Source organism: Oncorhynchus gorbuscha, unplaced genomic scaffold (assembly GCF_021184085.1).
Source record: "Oncorhynchus gorbuscha isolate QuinsamMale2020 ecotype Even-year unplaced genomic scaffold, OgorEven_v1.0 Un_scaffold_1725, whole genome shotgun sequence".
Lineage (NCBI taxonomy): Eukaryota > Metazoa > Chordata > Actinopteri > Salmoniformes > Salmonidae > Oncorhynchus > Oncorhynchus gorbuscha.
Window position 1 is genome coordinate 25,899 of NW_025746419.1, and position 19,102 is coordinate 45,000.

Genomic DNA, 19,102 nt, shown 5'->3' on the forward strand with positions numbered 1-19,102 from the left:
TTAGAACACTGGCCACTGACTACAGTTGTTGTCCAGTTCACTGGTGTGAATGTGTGTAAAGCTCACTGGTCTCCTTGACTAACACCTCCTCCCCACTAAGTTGTACACATCAAGTCCTTGATGTGACGTGTTGAATCAGGTGAATTTATACAGTTACCAAGCAACGACTACCATTGATAAACGCAGATGAACAGTGTGACCCAAGTGTGGTTCTTACCCGTGTAGTGAGATGTACCCAACAAGGGTTCATGTCCAGTTAGATTACAGTAGATGGTGTTTGATTTAACTTCCATCCGGTGATATAGACCCAAGTGAAATATATTGGAACACAGCTTAGCCTTTTGTTAATCACCCAGTCATCTCTGATGTTCTGAATATGCTTCACAGCCAACGCTAGACAAGCATTTGTGTAAGTTTATCATAGCCTAGCATAGCATTATGCCTTGCTAGCAGCAGGCAACCTTGTCACGGATATCAGAAAAGCAAATCAAATGAAATCGTTTACCTTTGATGAACTTCGGATGTTTTCACTCACGAGACTCCCAGGTCGACAGCCAAAGTTCATTTTTTTCCCAAAATATTATTTTTGTAGGCGAAACAGCTCCGTTTGTTATTCACGTTTGGCTGAGAAATCGCCAGGAAATTGCGGTCACCACAATGCCGAAAAATATTCCAAATTAGCTCCATAATATCAACAGAAACATGGCAAACGTTGTTTATAATCAATCCTCAAGGTGTTTTTCTAATATCTATTCGATAATATATCCGTCGGGACAATTCGTTTTTCAGGAGGACCGATTGGAGTAATGGCTACCTCTGTATTTTACGCGAGAATCTCTCTCGGAGCCACCATGTGACCACTTACGCAATGTGGCCGCCTACGGCTATTCTTCAACAGAAATGCGTCCAACTACGTCACAATGCTGTAGACACCTTGGAGAATACGTAGAAAGCGTAAGCTCGTTGATGGTGCATTCACAGCCAAATAGGGAATCATTGGAACGCAGCGCTTTCAAAACATGAGGCACTTCCGGGTTGGATTTTTCTCAGGCTTTCGCCTGCAACATCAGTTCTGTTATACTCACAGACAATATCTTTACAGTTTTGGAAACGTTAGAGTGTTTACTATCGAAAGCTGTCAATTATATGCATATTCTAGCATCTTTTCCTGACAAAATATCCCGTTTAAAACGGGAACATTTTTTTTCTTCCAAAAATGAAAATACTGCCCCCTAGTACCAACAGGTTTTAAGGGCTCGTAAGTAAGCATTTCACTGTGAGGTCTACTACACCTGTTGTATTCAGCATTTCACTGTAAGGTCTACTACACCTGTTGTATTCAGCATTTCACTGTGAGGTCTACTACACCTGTTGTATTCAGCATTTCACTGTAAGGTCTACTACACCTGTTGTATTCAGCATTTCACTGTGAGGTCTACTACACCTGTTGTATTCAGCATTTCACTGTGAGGTCTACTACACCTGTTGTATTCAGCATTTCACTGTGAGGTCTACTACACCTGTTGTATTCAGCATTTCACTGTAAGGTCTACTACACCTGTTGTATTCAGCATTTCACTGTAAGGTCTACTACACCTGTTGTATTCAGCATTGAAATCACCATTGAGCCCAATTTAATATAACGTTGGCCAAGATACACTCTGTAAATAAGATGCTTTCAGCATTTCTTGTTGACGTAAGGCCAAGATGTCACTCTGTTGACATCAGGCCAAGATCTTGACTGGCATCATGCCAAGATGTTGTATGTCAGCAAGATTTCAGGTGCCAAGATGGGTCTACGTCAGGCCAAGATACGACCTGTCCATGCCAAGATGTGATTCGTGAAGGATCATTTCCGTTGACATCAGGCCAAGTCCTACTCTACGTCACCTGTGTCTGTCATCTCTTCGGGTCATGTGACTAATAAAATGTGATTTGATTTGATATGACGTCAGGCCAAGATGCTCGACTCTTGACATCAGGCCAAGATGCTCGACTCTTGACATCAGGCCAAGATGCTCGACTCTTGACGTCAGGCCAAGATGCTCGACTCTTGACGTCAGGCCAAGATGCTCGACTCTTGACATCAGGCCAAGATGCTCGACTCTTGACATCAGGCCAAGATGCTCGACTCTTGACGGCAGTAATAAAGACATCACCATCTGAGCCCATTCACCATAACCTTGATTTACCTTTTAATTACTATTTTATTTAAAACAAAATAACTTTTTTTTTAGGTTCTCAAACGCTTACACTTCTGTTTCTATTCTTGATTGAACAGTCGCTAAGATTATATTCGGGTTGTGATCTTTGCAAACTATCTATTTTGGATGCAGCAAGATATTAGCTAGAATGCTAACGCTCATTGATATTAGGCTGTAGCAAAAGCTAGCTAAAGAGACATTTCACTGGTTGAAGTTGAAGTAGAACGCAGTTGATTTGCGATTGAGGACACATAAACACCTAATGAAGCAGGACGTTCCTTACGAGCCTTTAAAATCCAATTATAATCCTAAAGTTGTGTGAAATACACTCATAACATGGCGTTCTATAAAAAGTCCCCCTCGTTCTGTCACCGACTTGTGCGCATCGCCATCGTTGAGGGCAATGTTTTGTAAACACAGAAAGGGGTCTATACAGTAGATCGTCACTGGTCAGGTGTTAGGGTCTTACCCGTGTGAGGTCCATGCCCAGTTTGAGCTGCGACAGCAGGTGAAGGATCATGTTCCGTTGGTCCTCTCTGACTCCCAGGTCCTCTTCCTCGTTGTCCTCTGTGTCTGTCATCTCTTCACTGGGGTCTATAGACTCTGGGGTGGGAGGGGCCTGCTGGGGCTGGGGCAACATAACAGAGGGTTAGAGGACAGGGTTACAGTACTGGGGTCTATAGACTCTGGGGGCAAGATAACACAGCACACACACACAAAAAACACAAAGCACTCACACACAAAAAACACACAAAACACACACACAAAAAAAACACACAAAACACACAAGCGCTCCAAAAATGTAGGTTTCTCTTCAATACTTAGAGAATGTCCGCAATGCGTGGGTAACTGCACCCGCAGGGTGACTAGTGTGACTACCTGTTATTCACAGCTTGTTCAGGAAAACATTCCTGAAAGATTAGCACATGAACCAGATTTACTCTGTGCTCACTCCCCCTTCCTCCCCCAGCCTCCCTCTTCCTCCCCGTCTCCCCCCACTGTCCTCAGAGCACTTTAAGGCAGCAAATGCATTTGGTTTCATTTGGTTTCTACAGCAGCAGATCATTTTAGACTTATATATTGTTCCTAATGCATAATGTTAGGCAGTAGCATGGAAGTACGAGGCCCAAAGCATTCTGGGAGCTGAAAAAGTTCTCTCTCCCTCTCTCTTTCTCTGTTCTCTCTCTCTCTCTCTCTCTCTCTCTCTCTCTCTCTCTCTCTCTCTCTTTCCCTCTCTCTCTCTCTCTCTCTCTCTCTCTCTCTCTCTCTCTCTCTCTCTCTCTCTCTCTCTCTCTCTCTCTCTCTCTCTCTCTCTCTCTCTCTCTCCTCTCTCTTCTCTCTCTCTCTCTCTCTCTCTCTCTCTCTCTCTCTCTCTCTCTCTCTCTCTCTCTCTCTCTCTCTCTCTCTCTCTCTCTCTCTCTCTCTCTCTCTCTCTCTCTCTCTCTCTCTCTCTCTCTCTCTCTCTCTCTCTCTCTCTCTCTCTCTCTCTCTCTCTCTCTCTCTCTCTCTCTCTCTCTCTCTCTCTCTCTCTCTCTCTCTCTCTCTCTCTCTCTCTCTCTCTCTCTCTCCCTCTTTCTCTCTCTCTGACTCTTTCCTTCTCTCCCAGATGAAGGTAGACTGGGGAGTGTGTGTTGCTGCCAGCTGCCCAGTGAGGTGAGATGGCACACTGTGGTATTTCACCCAGTAGATATGGGAGTTTATCAAAATTGTATTTGCATTCAAATTCTTTGTGGATCTGTGTAATCTGAGGGAAATATGTGTCTCTAATATGGTCATTCATTTGACAGGAGGTTAGAAAGTGCAGCTCAGTTTCCACCTCATTTTGTGGGCAGTGAGCACATAGCCTGTCTTCTCTTGGGAGCCAGGTCTGTCTACCACATGCATGATTTGGTGTTTTACACTGAGGATATTTTTGCAGAATTCTGCATGAAGAGTCTCAATTTTGTGTTTGTCCCATTTTGTGAAGTCTTGGTTGGTATGTCGAATTTTATGCTCCTTTTATGCTCCTTTTGATGGCATAGAAGCCCCTTCTTATGTATAGTTTTTTGTGTGCTCTAGGGCAACAGTCTCTAGATGGAATTCGTATTTGTGGTCCTGGTGACTGGACCTTTTTTGGAACACCATTATTTTGGTCTTACTGAGATTTACTGTCAGGGCCCAGGTCTGACAGAATCTGTGCAGAAGATCTAGGTGCTGCTGTAGGCTGTTCTTGTTTGCGGACAGAAGCACCAGATCATCAGAAAACAGTAGACATTTGACTTCAGATTCTCGTAGGGTGAGGCCGGGTGCTGCAGACTGTTCTAGAGCCCGTGCCAATTAGTTGATATATATGTTGAAGAGTGTGGGGCTTAAGCTGCATCCCTGTCTCACCCCACGACCCTGTGGAAAGAAATGTGTGTGTTTTTGTGAAGTTTAACCGCACACTTGTTGTTTGTGTACATAGATTTTATAATGTTGCATCTTTTTCCCCCAAAACCACTTTCCATTCATTTGTATAGCAGACCCTCATGCTAAATTGAGTGAAAAATGTTTTTGAAATTAACAAAACATGAGAATAATTTGCCTTTGTTAAGGTTTGTTTGTCTGTCGTCTCTCTTTTTCTACCCCTTTCTCTCTCTCTTTCTCACTGTCCCAACTCTCTCTTTCTCTATGTCACTCTCTCTTTCTCTCTGTCCCAACTCTCTCTTTCTCTCTGTCACTCTCTCTTTCTCTATGTCACTCTCTCTTTCTACCTGTCCCAACTCTCTCTTTCTCTATGTCACTCTCTCTTTCTCTCTGTCCCAAATCTCTCTTTCTCTATGTCACTCTCTCTTTTCTCACTCTATCTCTCTGTCTCTCTCTCTACTTCTTTCTCTCTCTACCTCTCTCTACCTCTCTATTTCTCTCTATATATTTATATTTCTCTCTCTCTCTCTATTTCTATTTCTATCTCTTTCTATTTCTTTCTATTTCTATCTCTTTCTATTTCTTTCTATTTCTCTCTCTTTCTCTCTCTCTATCTCTGTACCTCTCTCTCTACCTCTCTCTCTACTTCTCTCTCCCTCTCTCTCTCTACCTCTCGCTTTCTCTCTCTACATCTCTCTTTCTCTACCTCTCTCGCTCTCAATATTCAAAAACATGTGTTTTTTAAATATTGACTAGCGGATTGTCAAGGATACACAGAAATTAAAAAAATATGTGTGGAGTTTTTAGCTGTAATTATTTGTTTACTATAGGCTGAAAAGACAACATATATTTGGTGAGAATTACTACATAGGGAAGTAAATATATTCTAGCTCTTAAAGAGGCAGTAGCCTAAAAAATTATATATATATTACAGCCTTCCCATTGGACACTGGTTGAATCAACAATGTTTTCACGTAGTTTCAATACCCAGTGGGTTATTTAGTCTGCAGTTATTCTCCTTTACAAATAAATAGTCGATTTTGATTACAATTATTATGTCAAATTTTTTAAAACTAATTTTAATTTTTAACTAAATGCAATCTATTTTCGTCAAAAATGTAACTAGTTATATCTAGCTGTCCGATAACACATTCTGATGGAATGGCTTGTCCTGCAACTTTGTAAAAACCCAGAGAAAAGGTCTTGGTTCTTTCCTAAACATAGCGTGTCAATACAAAGAGGACTCGGACAACAAAATAGTTGATGTGAACTGGCAAAAGAGTTGAGTCCTCATTCAAAGGAAGTGTGAATACAAAAGAGAACTGAGATATTTACAGCATCACTACAGTGACCCACAAAACAAGCCTGGGGGGACCAGAGAGCGAGAGAGCGAGAGAGAGAGAGAGAGAGAGAGAGAGAGAGAGAGAGAGAGAGAGAGAGAGAGAGAGAGAGAGAGAGAGAGAGAGAGAGACAGAGACAGAGACAGAGACAGAGACAGAGACAGAGTCTGAGACTTTACAACAGACTGACAGAGGAAGGTGTACAAAACTCTTAGTGTACTCTAGTTGTGAATGGACGGATCCAATGCCCAGACTGAATTTCTGACAGTGCTGTTACCAGTTAGTCAGTCATTTAGCCCGTCTCACTCACTCAGTCAGTGTCTCTATACAACAATATTACAGTACGTCTCTATAGAACAACAATACAGTACGTCTCTATACAACAACATTACAGTAAGTCTCTATGAACAACAATACAACAACAACATTACAGTAAGCAACAACTACAGTAAGTCTCTATCCAACAACATTACAGTAAGTCTCTATACAACAACATTACAGTAAGTCTCTATACAACAACATTACAGTAAGTCTCTATACAACAACATTACAGTAAGTCTCTATGCAACAACATTACAGTAAGTCTCTATCCAACAACATTACAGTAAGTCTCTATACAACAACATTACAGTAAGTCTCTATACAACAACATTACAGTAAGTCTCTATACAACAACATTACAGTAAGTCTCTATACAACAACATTACAGTAAGTCTCTATACAACAACATTACAGTAAGTCTCTATACAACAACATTACAGTAAGTCTCTATACAACAACATTACAGTAAGTCTCTATAGAACAACATTACAGTAAGTCTCTATAGAACAACATTACAGTAAGTCTCTATCCAACAACATTACAGTAAGTCTCTATCGAACAACATTACAGTAAGTCTCTATAGAACAACATTACAGTAAGTCTCTATCCAACAACATTACAGTAAGTCTCTATACAACAACATTACAGTAAGTCTCTATACAACAACATTACAGTAAGTCTCTATGCAACAACATTACAGTAAGTCTCTATCCAACAACATTACAGTAAGTCTCTATACAACAACATTACAGTAAGTCTCTATACAACAACATTACAGTAAGTCTCTATACAACAACATTACAGTAAGTCTCTATACAACAACATTACAGTAAGTCTCTATACAACAACATTACAGTAAGTCTCTATACAACAACATTACAGTAAGTCTCTATACAACAACATTACAGTAAGTCTCTATACAACAACATTACAGTAAGTCTCTATAGAACAACATTACAGTAAGTCTCTATAGAACAACATTACAGTAAGTCTCTATACAACAACATTACAGTAAGTCTCTATCCAACAACATTACAGTAAGTCTCTATCCAACAACATTACAGTAAGTCTCTATAGAACAACATTACAGTAAGTCTCTATCCAACAACATTACAGCTCTATCATTAACTGTCAGTAGAACTATTTCCGTTATTACAGACTTCTCTCTGTGCAGAAACAGATGACTTCTGCTCAGTGAGATAGTGACATACCAGCTCGTCAGAGAGATGACGGCTGGAGGTCTCCTGTACATCACTGAGCTACAGAGACATATGGAAATAGAGATTCTACTGGTATCGTCAGTTCCTCCAATAACATAGAAACGCAGCGACGTCCCAAATGAAACCATATTCCCTATATAGAGCACTACTTTCAACCAAGGTCCCATAAGGCTCTGGTCAAAAGTAGTGCACTGTGTAGGGAATAGGGTTCTATTTGATACACATGCCTCACTATCACTCAGCAACTCTGAGACACAAACTTTCCCTCTGAGTCTGAACACATGCTTCAGACAGAACAGAGAGAGGGGAGAGAGAGAGAGGGGAGAGAGAGGGGAGAGAGAGGTGGAGAGAGAGAGAGAGAGAGGGGGGAGAGAGAGGTGGGGGGAGAGAGAGAGAGAGAGAGGGGGAGAGAGAGGGGAGAGAGAGGGAGAGAGAGAGGAGAGAGAGAGAGAGAGGGAGAGGGGCAGAGAGAGAGAGAGAGAGAGAGAGAGAGAGAGAGAGAGAGAGAGAGAGAGAGAGAGAGAGAGAGAGAGAGAGAGAGAGAGAGAGAGAGAGAGAGAGAGAGAGAGAGAGAGAGAGAGAGAGAGAGAGAGAGAGAGAGAGAGAGAGAGAGAGAGAGAGAGAGAGAGAGAGAGAGAGAGAGAGAGAGAGAGAGAGAGAGAGAGAGAGAGAGAGAGAGAGAGAGAGAGAGAGAGAGAGAGAGAGAGAGCTCTCCCCAAACTAAAATGATCCAGCCGCTAAATAGTAAATAATAACAGCACTATCTGGAATAAAAATCACGACGAACAGAACAGACTGAAAATAACTCTCATTAAAAAAAACAGGAGAAGATTCCACAGTCTGTCTATAACAAGTCAAGTTTCCAAGAGCAACAAAACTTCTCTCAGTCTCTTTAGGGCACAAACAAACTCCCTCTCTTTCTCTCCCTCTCTCGTTGTTATCTTGGTGCCCAGTCTCACTCTGTGTCCGGGTTAAGGAAGCAGATAAGCTCTGTAGCAGCTGTTAGTCTGTCTGTTCCCACCCTGTCCACCCTCTCTCTCCTCCCCACACTCAGACTCACGTTGCTGGGTTGACATGCAACCGGTGGTCCCTTGCTCTGGGTCTTGCCGAATTTCCACATATCCACCATCCAGAGAGAGAGAGAGAGAGAGAGAGAGAGAGAGAGAGAGAGAGAGAGAGAGAGAGAGAGAGACAGAGAGAGAGAGAGAGAGAGAGAGAGAGAGAGAGAGAGAGAGAGAGAGAGAGAGAGAGAGAGAGAGAGAGAGAGAGAGAGAGAGAGAGAGAGAGAGAGAGAGAGAAACACCCAGAATACCAGAACCGCCTGACTAGCGCCACAGTGGTCTGTCTGTTACAAATGAAGACTGGGAGAAGAGAAGAAGGAAAGGAAAGGAGGTTGAGGGGTGGTGTTCACAGGAGGTGGGGATTGAGAGAGAGAACGTGAGACAGATAAAAGGAGGAGAAGAGGACAGAAATAGAGAGAGCTGGAGGAAGCAGCGCTGCCTGGATGGTTGCTGCCTGATACCCGTCTAATGGAGAGATTACTAGTGATCCTGACAATCCCTCTGTAGGCTCCTCCCTTCATCCCTCCCTCCCCCTTCTCTTTGTCCCTCCCTCTATCACTTAGTCCCTTCCCCTCTCTCAGCCACCCCCATATCTATCATATACCTGCCTCTTCCCTATGTCCCCTCCTACTTTCCACTCCTGCCTCCCTCCCTCCCTTCTCCTCATCCTCCCCCTTCTTCCATCCCTCCCTCCTCCTCCCCTTTCCTCCATCTCTCCATCCTGCTCATCCTTCCTCCATCCCCTCCATCCCCCTCCCCTCATCCTCCTCCTCCCTCCCTCCCTCCCTCCCCCTCCCTCCCTCCCTCCCTCCCTCCCTCCCTCCTCCTCATCCTCTCCTCCCTCCCTCCCTCCCTCCCCCTCCCTCCCTCCCTCCCTCCCTCCCTCCTGCTCACCCTCCCCCATCCCTCCACCCCCTCTCCCCTGATGATGAGGTGGAACAGGCCAGTTAATTAGTGGCTACTATGCAGGCTACTATGCAGCTGCAGCTCAGAGCTCTTCCTCTCCCTCTTCCTCTCTTCCTCCCTCTTCCTCTCCCACTCTCCCTTTTCTTCTCTCCCTCTTCCTCTCCCTCTCTCCCTCCTCCTCTTCATCTCTCCCTCTCTCCCTCTTTCCCTCCTCCTGTTCTCTCCCCCTCTCCCTCTTACTCTTACTCTTCTCTCCCTCTCTCCCCCTCTCCCTCTTCCTCTTCTTACTCTCTCTCCCTCTCTCCCCCTCCTCTTCTCTCCCTCTCTCCCTTTTCCTCTTCTTACTCTCTCTCCCTCTCTCCCCCTCCTCTTCTCTCCCTCTCTCCCTCTTCCTCTTCTTACTCTCTCTCCCTCTCTCCCCCCTCCTCTTCTCTCCCTCTCTCCCTTTTCCTCTTCTTACTCTCTCTCCCTCTCTCCCCCCTCCTCTTCTCTCCCTCTCTCCCTCTTCCTCTTCTTACTCTCTCTCCCTCTCTCCCCCCTCCTCTTCTCTCCCTCTCTCCCTCTTCCTCTTCTTACTCTCTCTCCCTCTCCCTCTTCTTCCTCTCTTTCACTCTATCTATCTGTGATGGCACCTTTACTCACTAGATGTCCATAGTTCACATTCACTATATCCAAATATAATTAGTTTCTTAAAGACCTGGCACAGATTCAATAACACAAGTGTTTGTCTGTCTCTCAGGGCTTCTCTACAACAACAAACTCAGAAGTTGACTTCCACTCCTTAAAGGCTAATAGGTTGATGTAGAAGAGATGTGTGGGGCGATGGGGGGAGAGCGGAGGAGAGGGAGGAAGGGAGGGAGGGAGGAGGGAGGGAGGGAGGGAGGGAGGGAGGGAGGGAGGGAGGGAGGGAGGGAGGGAGGGAGGGAGGGAGGGAGGGAGGGAGGGGGAGGGAGGAGAGAGGGGTAATAGGTTGATGTAGAAGAGATGTGTGGGCCGGGGCGATGGGGGGAGAGCGGAGGAGAAGGACTTATGAGGGCTAATAGGTTCACCGGATCTTTCAACTTCAAAGACTTTGAGAAGACATCTTCACACAACACCGGAAACATCGTCGTCACTTCCTGTCCGAATTCATACTCATCACAGGTACAGAAGGTGTGTGTGTCTCGTGACCTGTCTTTATCCTCAGGTTGGGGGAGGGAGGGAGGGAGGGAGAGGGAGGGAGGGGAGAGAGGGAGAGAGGGAGAGGGAGGGAGGGAGGGAGGGAGGGAGGGAGGTTGGGAGGGAGGGAGGTTGGGAGGAGGGAGGGAGGGAGGTTGGGAGGGGAGGGAGGGAGGGAGGGAGGTTGGGAGGGAGGGGAGGGAGGGAGGGAGGGAGGGAGGGAGGGAGGGAGGGAGGGAGGGAGGGAGGGAGGGAGGGAGGGAGGGAGGGAGGGAGGGAGGGAGGGAGGGAGGGAGGGAGGTCTCTCCTCCACCGGTTACAGGGTCTGAGCCACCTAATAGGTTCACCGGATCTTTCAACTTCAAAGACTTTGAGAAGACATCTTCACACAACACCGGAAACATCGTCGTCACTTCCTGTCCGAATTCATACTCATCACAGGTACAGTAAGTGTGTGTGTCTCGTGACCTGTCTTTATCCTCAGGTTGGGGGAGGGAGGGAGGGAGAGAGGGAGGGAGGGAGGGAGGAGGGAGGGAGGGAGGGTTGGGAGGGAGGGAGGGAGGGAGGGAGGGAGGGAGGGAGGGAGGGAGGGAGGGAGGGAGGGAGGGAGGGAGGGAGGGAGGGAGGGAGGGAGGGAGGGAGAGAGGGAGAGAGGGAGGTTGGGAGGGAGGGAGAGAGGGAGGGAGGGAGGGAGGGAGGTCTCTCCTCCACCGGTTACAGGGTCTGAGCCACCGAAGCCTCCCACCATTAGCTCTGACACATTGAAACCCCTGGTCATTGGCGACTCCATTACCCACAGTATTAGACTATTACACTGTTTACCAGGGGGCGGGGCTACCGAGGTAAAGTCTGATATTAGACTATTACACTGTTTACCAGGGGGCGGGGCTACCGAGGTAAAGTCTGATATTAGACTATTACACTGTTTACCAGGGGGCGGGGCTACCGAGGTAAAGTCTGATATTAGACTATTACACTGTTTACCAGGGGGCGGGGCTACCGAGGTAAAGTCTGATATTAAACTATTACACTGTTTACCAGGGGGCGGGGCTACCGAGGTAAAGTCTGATATTAAACTATTACACTGTTTACCAGGGGGCGGGGCTACCGAGGTAAAGTCTGATATTAGACTATTACACTGTTTACCAGGGGGCGGGGCTACCGAGGTAAAGGCTAGTCTGAAGATGGTGCTGTCTGAGGCTCAAACTGGCGAGTGTAGATGGTACCTCTTATCTATCAACAGAGACAGGGCTCTAACTCCTCTAGCTCCACAATGAGATAGGGTGCCTGCCAGCATAGTGGAGTCTGCCACTGGCACAGTCAGTGTCGTCAGCTCAGCTATTCCCATTGAGACCGGGTCTGTGCCTCCATCTAGGTCGGGCATAACTAAACATGGCGGTGTTCGCCTTGGTAATCTCACTAGAATAAAGACCTCCTTCATTCCTGGCATTATTGAACTTGATCTCTGAATAGGGCTATTTAATGTTAGATCCCTCACTTCTCTAAATAGGGCTATTTAATGTTAGATCCCTCACTTCTCTAAATAGGGCTACTAATGTTAGATCCCTCACTTCTCTAAATAGGGCTACTAATGTTAGATCCCTCACTTCTCTAAATAGGGCTATTTAATGTTAGATCCCTCACTTCTCTAAATAGGGCTATTTAATGTTAGATCCCTCACTTCTCTAAATAGGGCTATTTAATGTTAGATCCCTCACTTCTCTAAATAGGGCTATTTAATGTTAGATCCCTCACTTCTCTAAATAGGGCTATTTAATGTTAGATCCCTCACTTCTCTAAATAGGACTACTAATGTTAGATCCCTCACTTCTCTAAATAGGGCTACTTAATGTTAGATCACTCACTTCTCTAAATAGGGCTATTTAATGTTAGATCCCTCACTTCTCTAAATAGGGATACTAATGTTAGATCCCTCACTTCTCTAAATAGGGCTACTTAATGTTAGATCACTCACTTCTCTAAATAGGGATACTAATGTTAGATCCCTCACTTCTCTAAATAGGGCTACTTAATGTTAGATCCCTCACTTCTCTAAATAGGGCTACTTAATGTTAGATCACTCACTTCTCTAAATAGGGATACTAATGTTAGATCCCTCACTTCTCTAAATAGGGCTATTTAATGTTAGATCCCTCACTTCTCTAAATAGGGCTATTTAATGTTAGATCCCTCACTTCTCTAAATAGGGCTATTTAATGTTAGATCCCTCACTTCTCTAAATAGGGCTACTAATGTTAGATCCCTCACTTCTCTAAATAGGGCTATTTAATGTTAGATCCCTCACTTCTCTAAATAGGGCTATTTAATGTTAGATCCCTCACTTCTCTAAATAGGGCTATTTAATGTTAGATCCCTCACTTCTCTAAATAGGGCTACTAATGTTAGATCCCTCACTTCTCTAAATAGGGCTATTTAATGTTAGATCCCTCACTTCTCTAAATAGGGCTATTTAATGTTAGATCCCTCACTTCTCTAAATAGGGCTATTTAATGTTAGATCCCTCACTTCTCTAAATAGGGCTACTAATGTTAGATCCCTCACTTCTCTAAATAGGGCTATTTAATGTTAGATCCCTCACTTCCAAGGCTGTTATTAGTCAATGAACTAATCACTGATCTTGATGTGATTGGCCTGACTGAAACATGGCTTAAGTCTGATGAATTTACTGTGTTTAAATGAGGCCTCAGCTCCTTGGTTACACTAGTGACCATATCCCCCCGCGCATCCCGCAAAGGCGGAGGTGTTGCTAACATTTATGACGGAAAATTTAAAATGAACAACTCCCTAAAATATTACGTTTGAATCTTTTATACTGTATAATCTGCTGATAAGGCTGGGCTAAGGGTATAATCTGCTGATAAGGCTGGGTTACTGTATAATCTTCTGATAAGGCTGGGTTACTGTATAATCTGCTGATAAGGCTGGGTCACTGTATAATCTGCTGATAAGGCTGGGTTACTGTATAATCTGCTGATAAGGCTGGGTTACTGTATAATCTGCTGATAAGGCTGGGTTACTGTATAATCTGCTGATAAGGCTGGGTTACTGTATAATCTGCTGATAAGGCTGGGTTACTGTATAATCTGCTGATAAGGCTGGGTTACTGTATAATCTGCTGATAAGGCTGGGTTACTGTATAATCTGCTGATAAGGCTGGGTTACTGTATAATCTGCTGATAAGGCTGGGTTACTGTATAATCTGCTGATAAGGCTGGGTTACTGTATAATCTGCTGATAAGGCTGGGTTACTGTATAATCTGCTGATAAGGCTGGGTTACTGTATAATCTGCTGATAAGGCTGGGTTAGTGTATAATCTGCTGATAAGGTTGGGTTACTGTATAATCTGCTGATAAGGTTGGGTTAGAAAGAAAGAGAAAGAAAGAAAGAGAACCCCAGAGAGTCCCTCTATCGTGACATAGTTGTCACACTCCAGTACATCAAACATCTAGAACACAGCTGACATGTCTCTCACACACACACACACACACACACACACACACACACACACACACACACACACACACACACACACACACACACACACACACACACACACACACACACACACACACACACACACACACACACACACACACACACATAACGTTCTGAGAACCAAATGTTCCTTAGAGATTGGTAAGTGCATGGTTGTCCTGTGGTTATTCTGCCTATAACCTTCACACAATGTTCTGGGAACGCTGAAGGATAGTTACAACGTTCTGGGAACGCTGCAGGATAGTTACAAAAGCTCCATACTGGTGGCTCAGTGGAAAACATGGCACGCCAGCTCCATACTGGTGGCTCAGTGGAAAACATGGCACGCCAGCTCCATACTGGTGGCTCAGTGGAAAACATGGCACGCCAGCTCCATACTGGTGGCTCAGTGGAAAACAAGGCACGCCAGCTCCATACTGGTGGCTCAGTGGAAAACATGGCACGCCAGCTCCATACTGGTGGCTCAGTGGAAAACATGGCACGCCAGCTCCATACTGGTGGCTCAGTGGAAAACATGGCACGCCAGCTCCATACTGGTGGCTCAGTGGAAAACATGGCACGCCAGCTCCATACTGGTGGCTCAGTGGAAAACATGGCACGCCAGCTCCATACTGGTGGCTCAGTGGAAAACATGGCACGCCAGCTCCATACTGGTGGCTCAGTGGAAAACATGGCACGCCAGCTCCATACTGGTGGCTCAGTGGAAAACATTTACATTTACATTTAAGTCATTTAGCAGACGCTCTTATCCAGAGCGACTTACAAATTAGTGCATTCACCTTATGACATCCAGTGGAACAGCCACTTTACAATAGTGCATCTAAATCTTTTAAGGGGGGTGAGAAGGATTACTTTATCCTATCCTAGGTATTCCTTAAAGAGGTGGGGTTTCAGGTGTCTCCGGAAGGTGGTGATTGACTCCGCTGTCCTGGCGTCGTGAGGGAGTTTGTTCCACCATTGGGGGGCCAGAGCAGCGAACAGTTTTGACTGGGCTGAGCGGGAACTGTACTTCCTCAGTGGTAGGGAGGCGAGCAGGCCAGAGGTGGATGAACGCAGTACCCTTGTTTGGGTGTAGGGCCTGATCAGAGCCTGGAGGTACTGAGGTGCCGTTCCCCTCACAGCTCCGTAGGCAAGCACCATGGTCTTGTAGCGGATGCGAGCTTCAACTGGAAGCCAGTGCAGCTCCATACTGGTGGCTCAGTGGAAAACATGGCACGCCAGCTCCAGCAGCTCAGTGGAAAACATGGCCAGCTCCATACTGGTGGCTCAGTGAAAAACATGGCACTCCAGCTCCATACTGGTGGCTCAGTGGAAAACATGGCCAGCTCCATACTGGTGGCTCAGTGGAAAACATGGCACGCCAGCTCCATACTGGTGGCTCAGTGGAAAACATGGCACGCCAGCTCCATACTGGTGGCTCAGTGGAAAACATGGCACGCCAGCTCCATACTGGTGGCTCAGTGGAAAACATGGCACGCCAGCTCCATACTGGTGGCTCAGTGGAAAACATGGCACGCCAGGCTCCATACTGGTGGCTCAGTGGAAAACATGGCACGCCAGCTCCATACTGGTGGCTCAGTGGAAAACATGGCACGCCAGCTCCATACTGGTGGCTCAGTGGACTAATTCCATGTGTAGAGAATGAAAGATCATAGGTTCAAATCTCACTTATTGTCGTGCCAGAATAAACAAAGACGTGTGTTTGGATCATTCACGCCTAAGTAAATATATTCTCATGTGTCTTATCTGAGCTTTGGAGCTCGAAACAGTTTATCCAGACTAAAGCTCTCGGCGTTATTAAAAGTCTTATTCAAACATTATGTTCATATTTTAAAGGAAGTGATTAAAAAAAACTCAAAATAAACTATAATTTCCATTCTCAAAATGTTAAGAGAACCATAATAAAATGTTCTAAGAACCTCCCTAGAAACCTAAAAAACGTACGTTCCCCAGAACAAGTGAAATGTTCACAGAACGTTCTCAGAACGTTTAATAAAAACGCTCAGGAAATGTATGGCTTTATTCCCAAAACCAACGGGAAACCAAAAACATACGTTCCCACAACTTTAAAAGGAAATGTATTGCTTTGTTCCCAGAACCAACGGGAAACCAAAAACATAAGTTCCCACAACTTTAAAAGGAAATGTATGGCTTTGTTCCCAGAACCAACGGGAAACCAAAAACATACGTTCCCACAACTTTAAAAGGAAATGTATGGCTTTGTTCCTAGAACCAACGGGAAATCAAAAACATACGTTCCCACAACTTTAAAAGGAAATGTATGGCTTTGTTCCTAGAACCAACGGGAAACCAAAAACATACGTTCCCACAACTTTAAAAGGAACCAAATGTGATAGCTGGGACTAGTAATAATAACAACAACATAAACTTGTTTAAAAGCAAAACAAGATGGTGGTGTTTTGGTGCCGTGCTGGTTGACCTAATTTATGACAGTAACTTCTGTCTCTTCTAAGCTAAACTTAGAGACCGAACGGTGGGGAGTGTCTGGATAAGGACTGTGGGAGAATCTCAATTGCATTTCCTAGATTCCTCACCTCCTCTCTCCTCGTGTCTTTCTCAAAACCCATTGGTCCCTCCCCTATGACCTTTTCATCCAATGGGTGAGGACGTAAGGAATCAAGGAAATGCAATTGCAATTTGTGTCTGTCTGTACCTCTGATATATTGCGCCCTCTGCTGTCAGAATAGAGTAGTGCAGGACAGGAGACCACACAGAGCTCTGTCATGCAGACACAACGGATCATTACTCAGCACATAAGCCAAGACGCACGCACGCACGCACGCAGACACGCACGCACACACACACACACACACACACACACACACACACACACACACACACACACACACACACACACACACACACACACACACACACACACACACACACACACACACACACACACACACACACACACACACTTTATTCTTTCCCTGCTGTAAAGTGAGGAGTTGGTTTGGCTGCAAGCCAAACTGTTATGGTTTCTCTAATGGCAGTACTGTTTTACACCGCCTGGTACTGTTCCTGTACTGTACTACACAGTCAGAAATCACTGGACCACAGAGAGAGATGGCACACAGACAAAAACAAGGCATAGCTAATCAACTCAGAGAGAGATAGCACACAGACACTAACAAGGCATAGCTAATCAACTCAGCGATAGCACACAGACACAAACAAGGCATAGCTAATCAACTCAGAGAGAGATAGCACACAGACACAAACAAGGCATAGCTAATCAACTCAGAGAGAGATAGCACACAGACACTAACAAGGCATAGCTAATCAACTCAGAGATAGCACACAGACACAAACAAGGCATAGCTAATCAACTCAGAGAGAGATAGCACACAGACACAAACAAGGCATAGCTAATCAACTCAGAGAGATAGCACACAGACACAAACAAGGCATAGCTAATCAACTCAGAGAGATAGCACACAGACGCAAACAAGGCATAGCTAATCAACTCAGAGAGAGATAACACACAGACACAAACAAGGCATAGTTAATCAAATCAGAGGGAGATAGCACACAGACACAAACAAGGCATAGCTAATCAACTCAGAGAGATAGCACACAGACACAAACAAGGCATAGCTAATCAACGCAGAGAGAGATAGCACACAGACACAAACAAGGCATAGCTAATCAACTCAGAGAGAGATAGCACACAGACACTAACAAGGCATAGCTAATCAACTCAGAGAGAGATAGCACACAGACACAAACAAGGCAAAGCTAATCAACTCAGAGAGAGATAGCACACAGACACAAACAAGGCATAGCTAATCAACTCTTTAGTTTCCTTGACGTAGGTGGAAAGTAGAGCGCTTAATGTCCATCAATCCAAATGTATTTATAGAGCCATTTTGTTTACAACAGCAAGTGTCACAATGTTGTGATCCAGAAACCCAGACTAAGTCAGTCTTATATAACTGTATGGTTAAGAGGTTTGAGAATAACTGTTTTAGTAAGTGACTGGTTAAATCCCCCGTAAACATCCTCTCACCCAGTCCCACTGGGTCTGTCTACGAGAGCCTACGCTTACTATCACCTGCATGTAACAGCGCCCCCGAGTGGCGCGGAGGTCTAAGGCACTGCATCTCGAGTGCTAGAGGTGTCACAACAGACACCCTGGTTCAAATCCAGGGCTGTATCGCAACCCGGCCGTGATTGGGAATCCCACAGGGCGGCGCACTTGGCCCAGCGTGGTCCGGAGTAGGACGTCATGGTAAATAAGAACGTGTTCTGAACTGACTCGCCTGGTTAAATAAAGGCTAAATAAAAACAGCAGTTTTTCTTATGATATTAGATGTATGTGTTCGATACACAACCTGACTACTTTCAGTCATTATAGGTGAATGAGGTCTTGTCTTCAAAGATAGATAGAAGTGACAAGTTCAACTATAGGGATTCCAGATACGAATCCACATTCTGATTCCCATCCTTGTCTCTCTCCTGAAGGAGGGACGGGTCAGGGTCCTGAAGGAGGGACGGGCCAGGGTCCTGAAGGAGGGACGGGTCAGGGTCCTGAAGGAGGGACGGGCCAGGGACGGGTCAGGGTCCTGAAGGAGGGACGGGCCAGGGACGGGCCAGAGGATGATATATAAAAGCAGTCCCAGTCCCAGACCCAGAGTCCCAGTCCCAGAGTCCCAGTCCCAGTCCCAGACCCAGTCCCAGTCCCAGACCCAGAGTCCCAGTCCCACTCCCAGTCCCAGGCCCAGAGTCCCAGTCCCAGACCCAGTCCCAGACCCAGACCCAGTCCCAGTCCCAGACCCAGTCCCAGACCCAGAGTCCCAGACCCAGTCACAGTCCCAGTCCCAGTCCTAGACCCAGTCCCAGTCCCAGACCTAGTCCCAGACCCAGAGTCCCAGACCCAGTCCCAGTCCCAGACCCAGTTCCAGTCCCAGTCCCAGACCCAGTCCCATTCCCAGTCCCAGACCCAGAGTCCCAGTCCCAGTCCCAG

At 45.6% G+C, this 19,102-nt stretch overlaps 1 protein-coding gene across 1 annotated transcript in view; it reads right to left on the reverse strand.

Moving 5' to 3' along the window:
* Positions 1 to 570: 570 nt before the first annotated feature.
* LOC124023927 (oxysterol-binding protein-related protein 10-like) overlaps positions 571 to 19,102 on the reverse strand; it is a gene marked incomplete at its 3' end in the record, with an annotated part of 68,346 nt that continues 49,814 nt past the window's right edge. The window contains exons 4-5 of the mRNA XM_046338091.1: positions 2,674 to 2,826; positions 571 to 624 (exon numbers count right to left, since the gene is read on the reverse strand). Coding sequence (XP_046194047.1) covers positions 571 to 624; positions 2,674 to 2,826 — 207 coding nt within the window. The remainder of the gene's footprint in view (positions 625 to 2,673; positions 2,827 to 19,102) is intronic.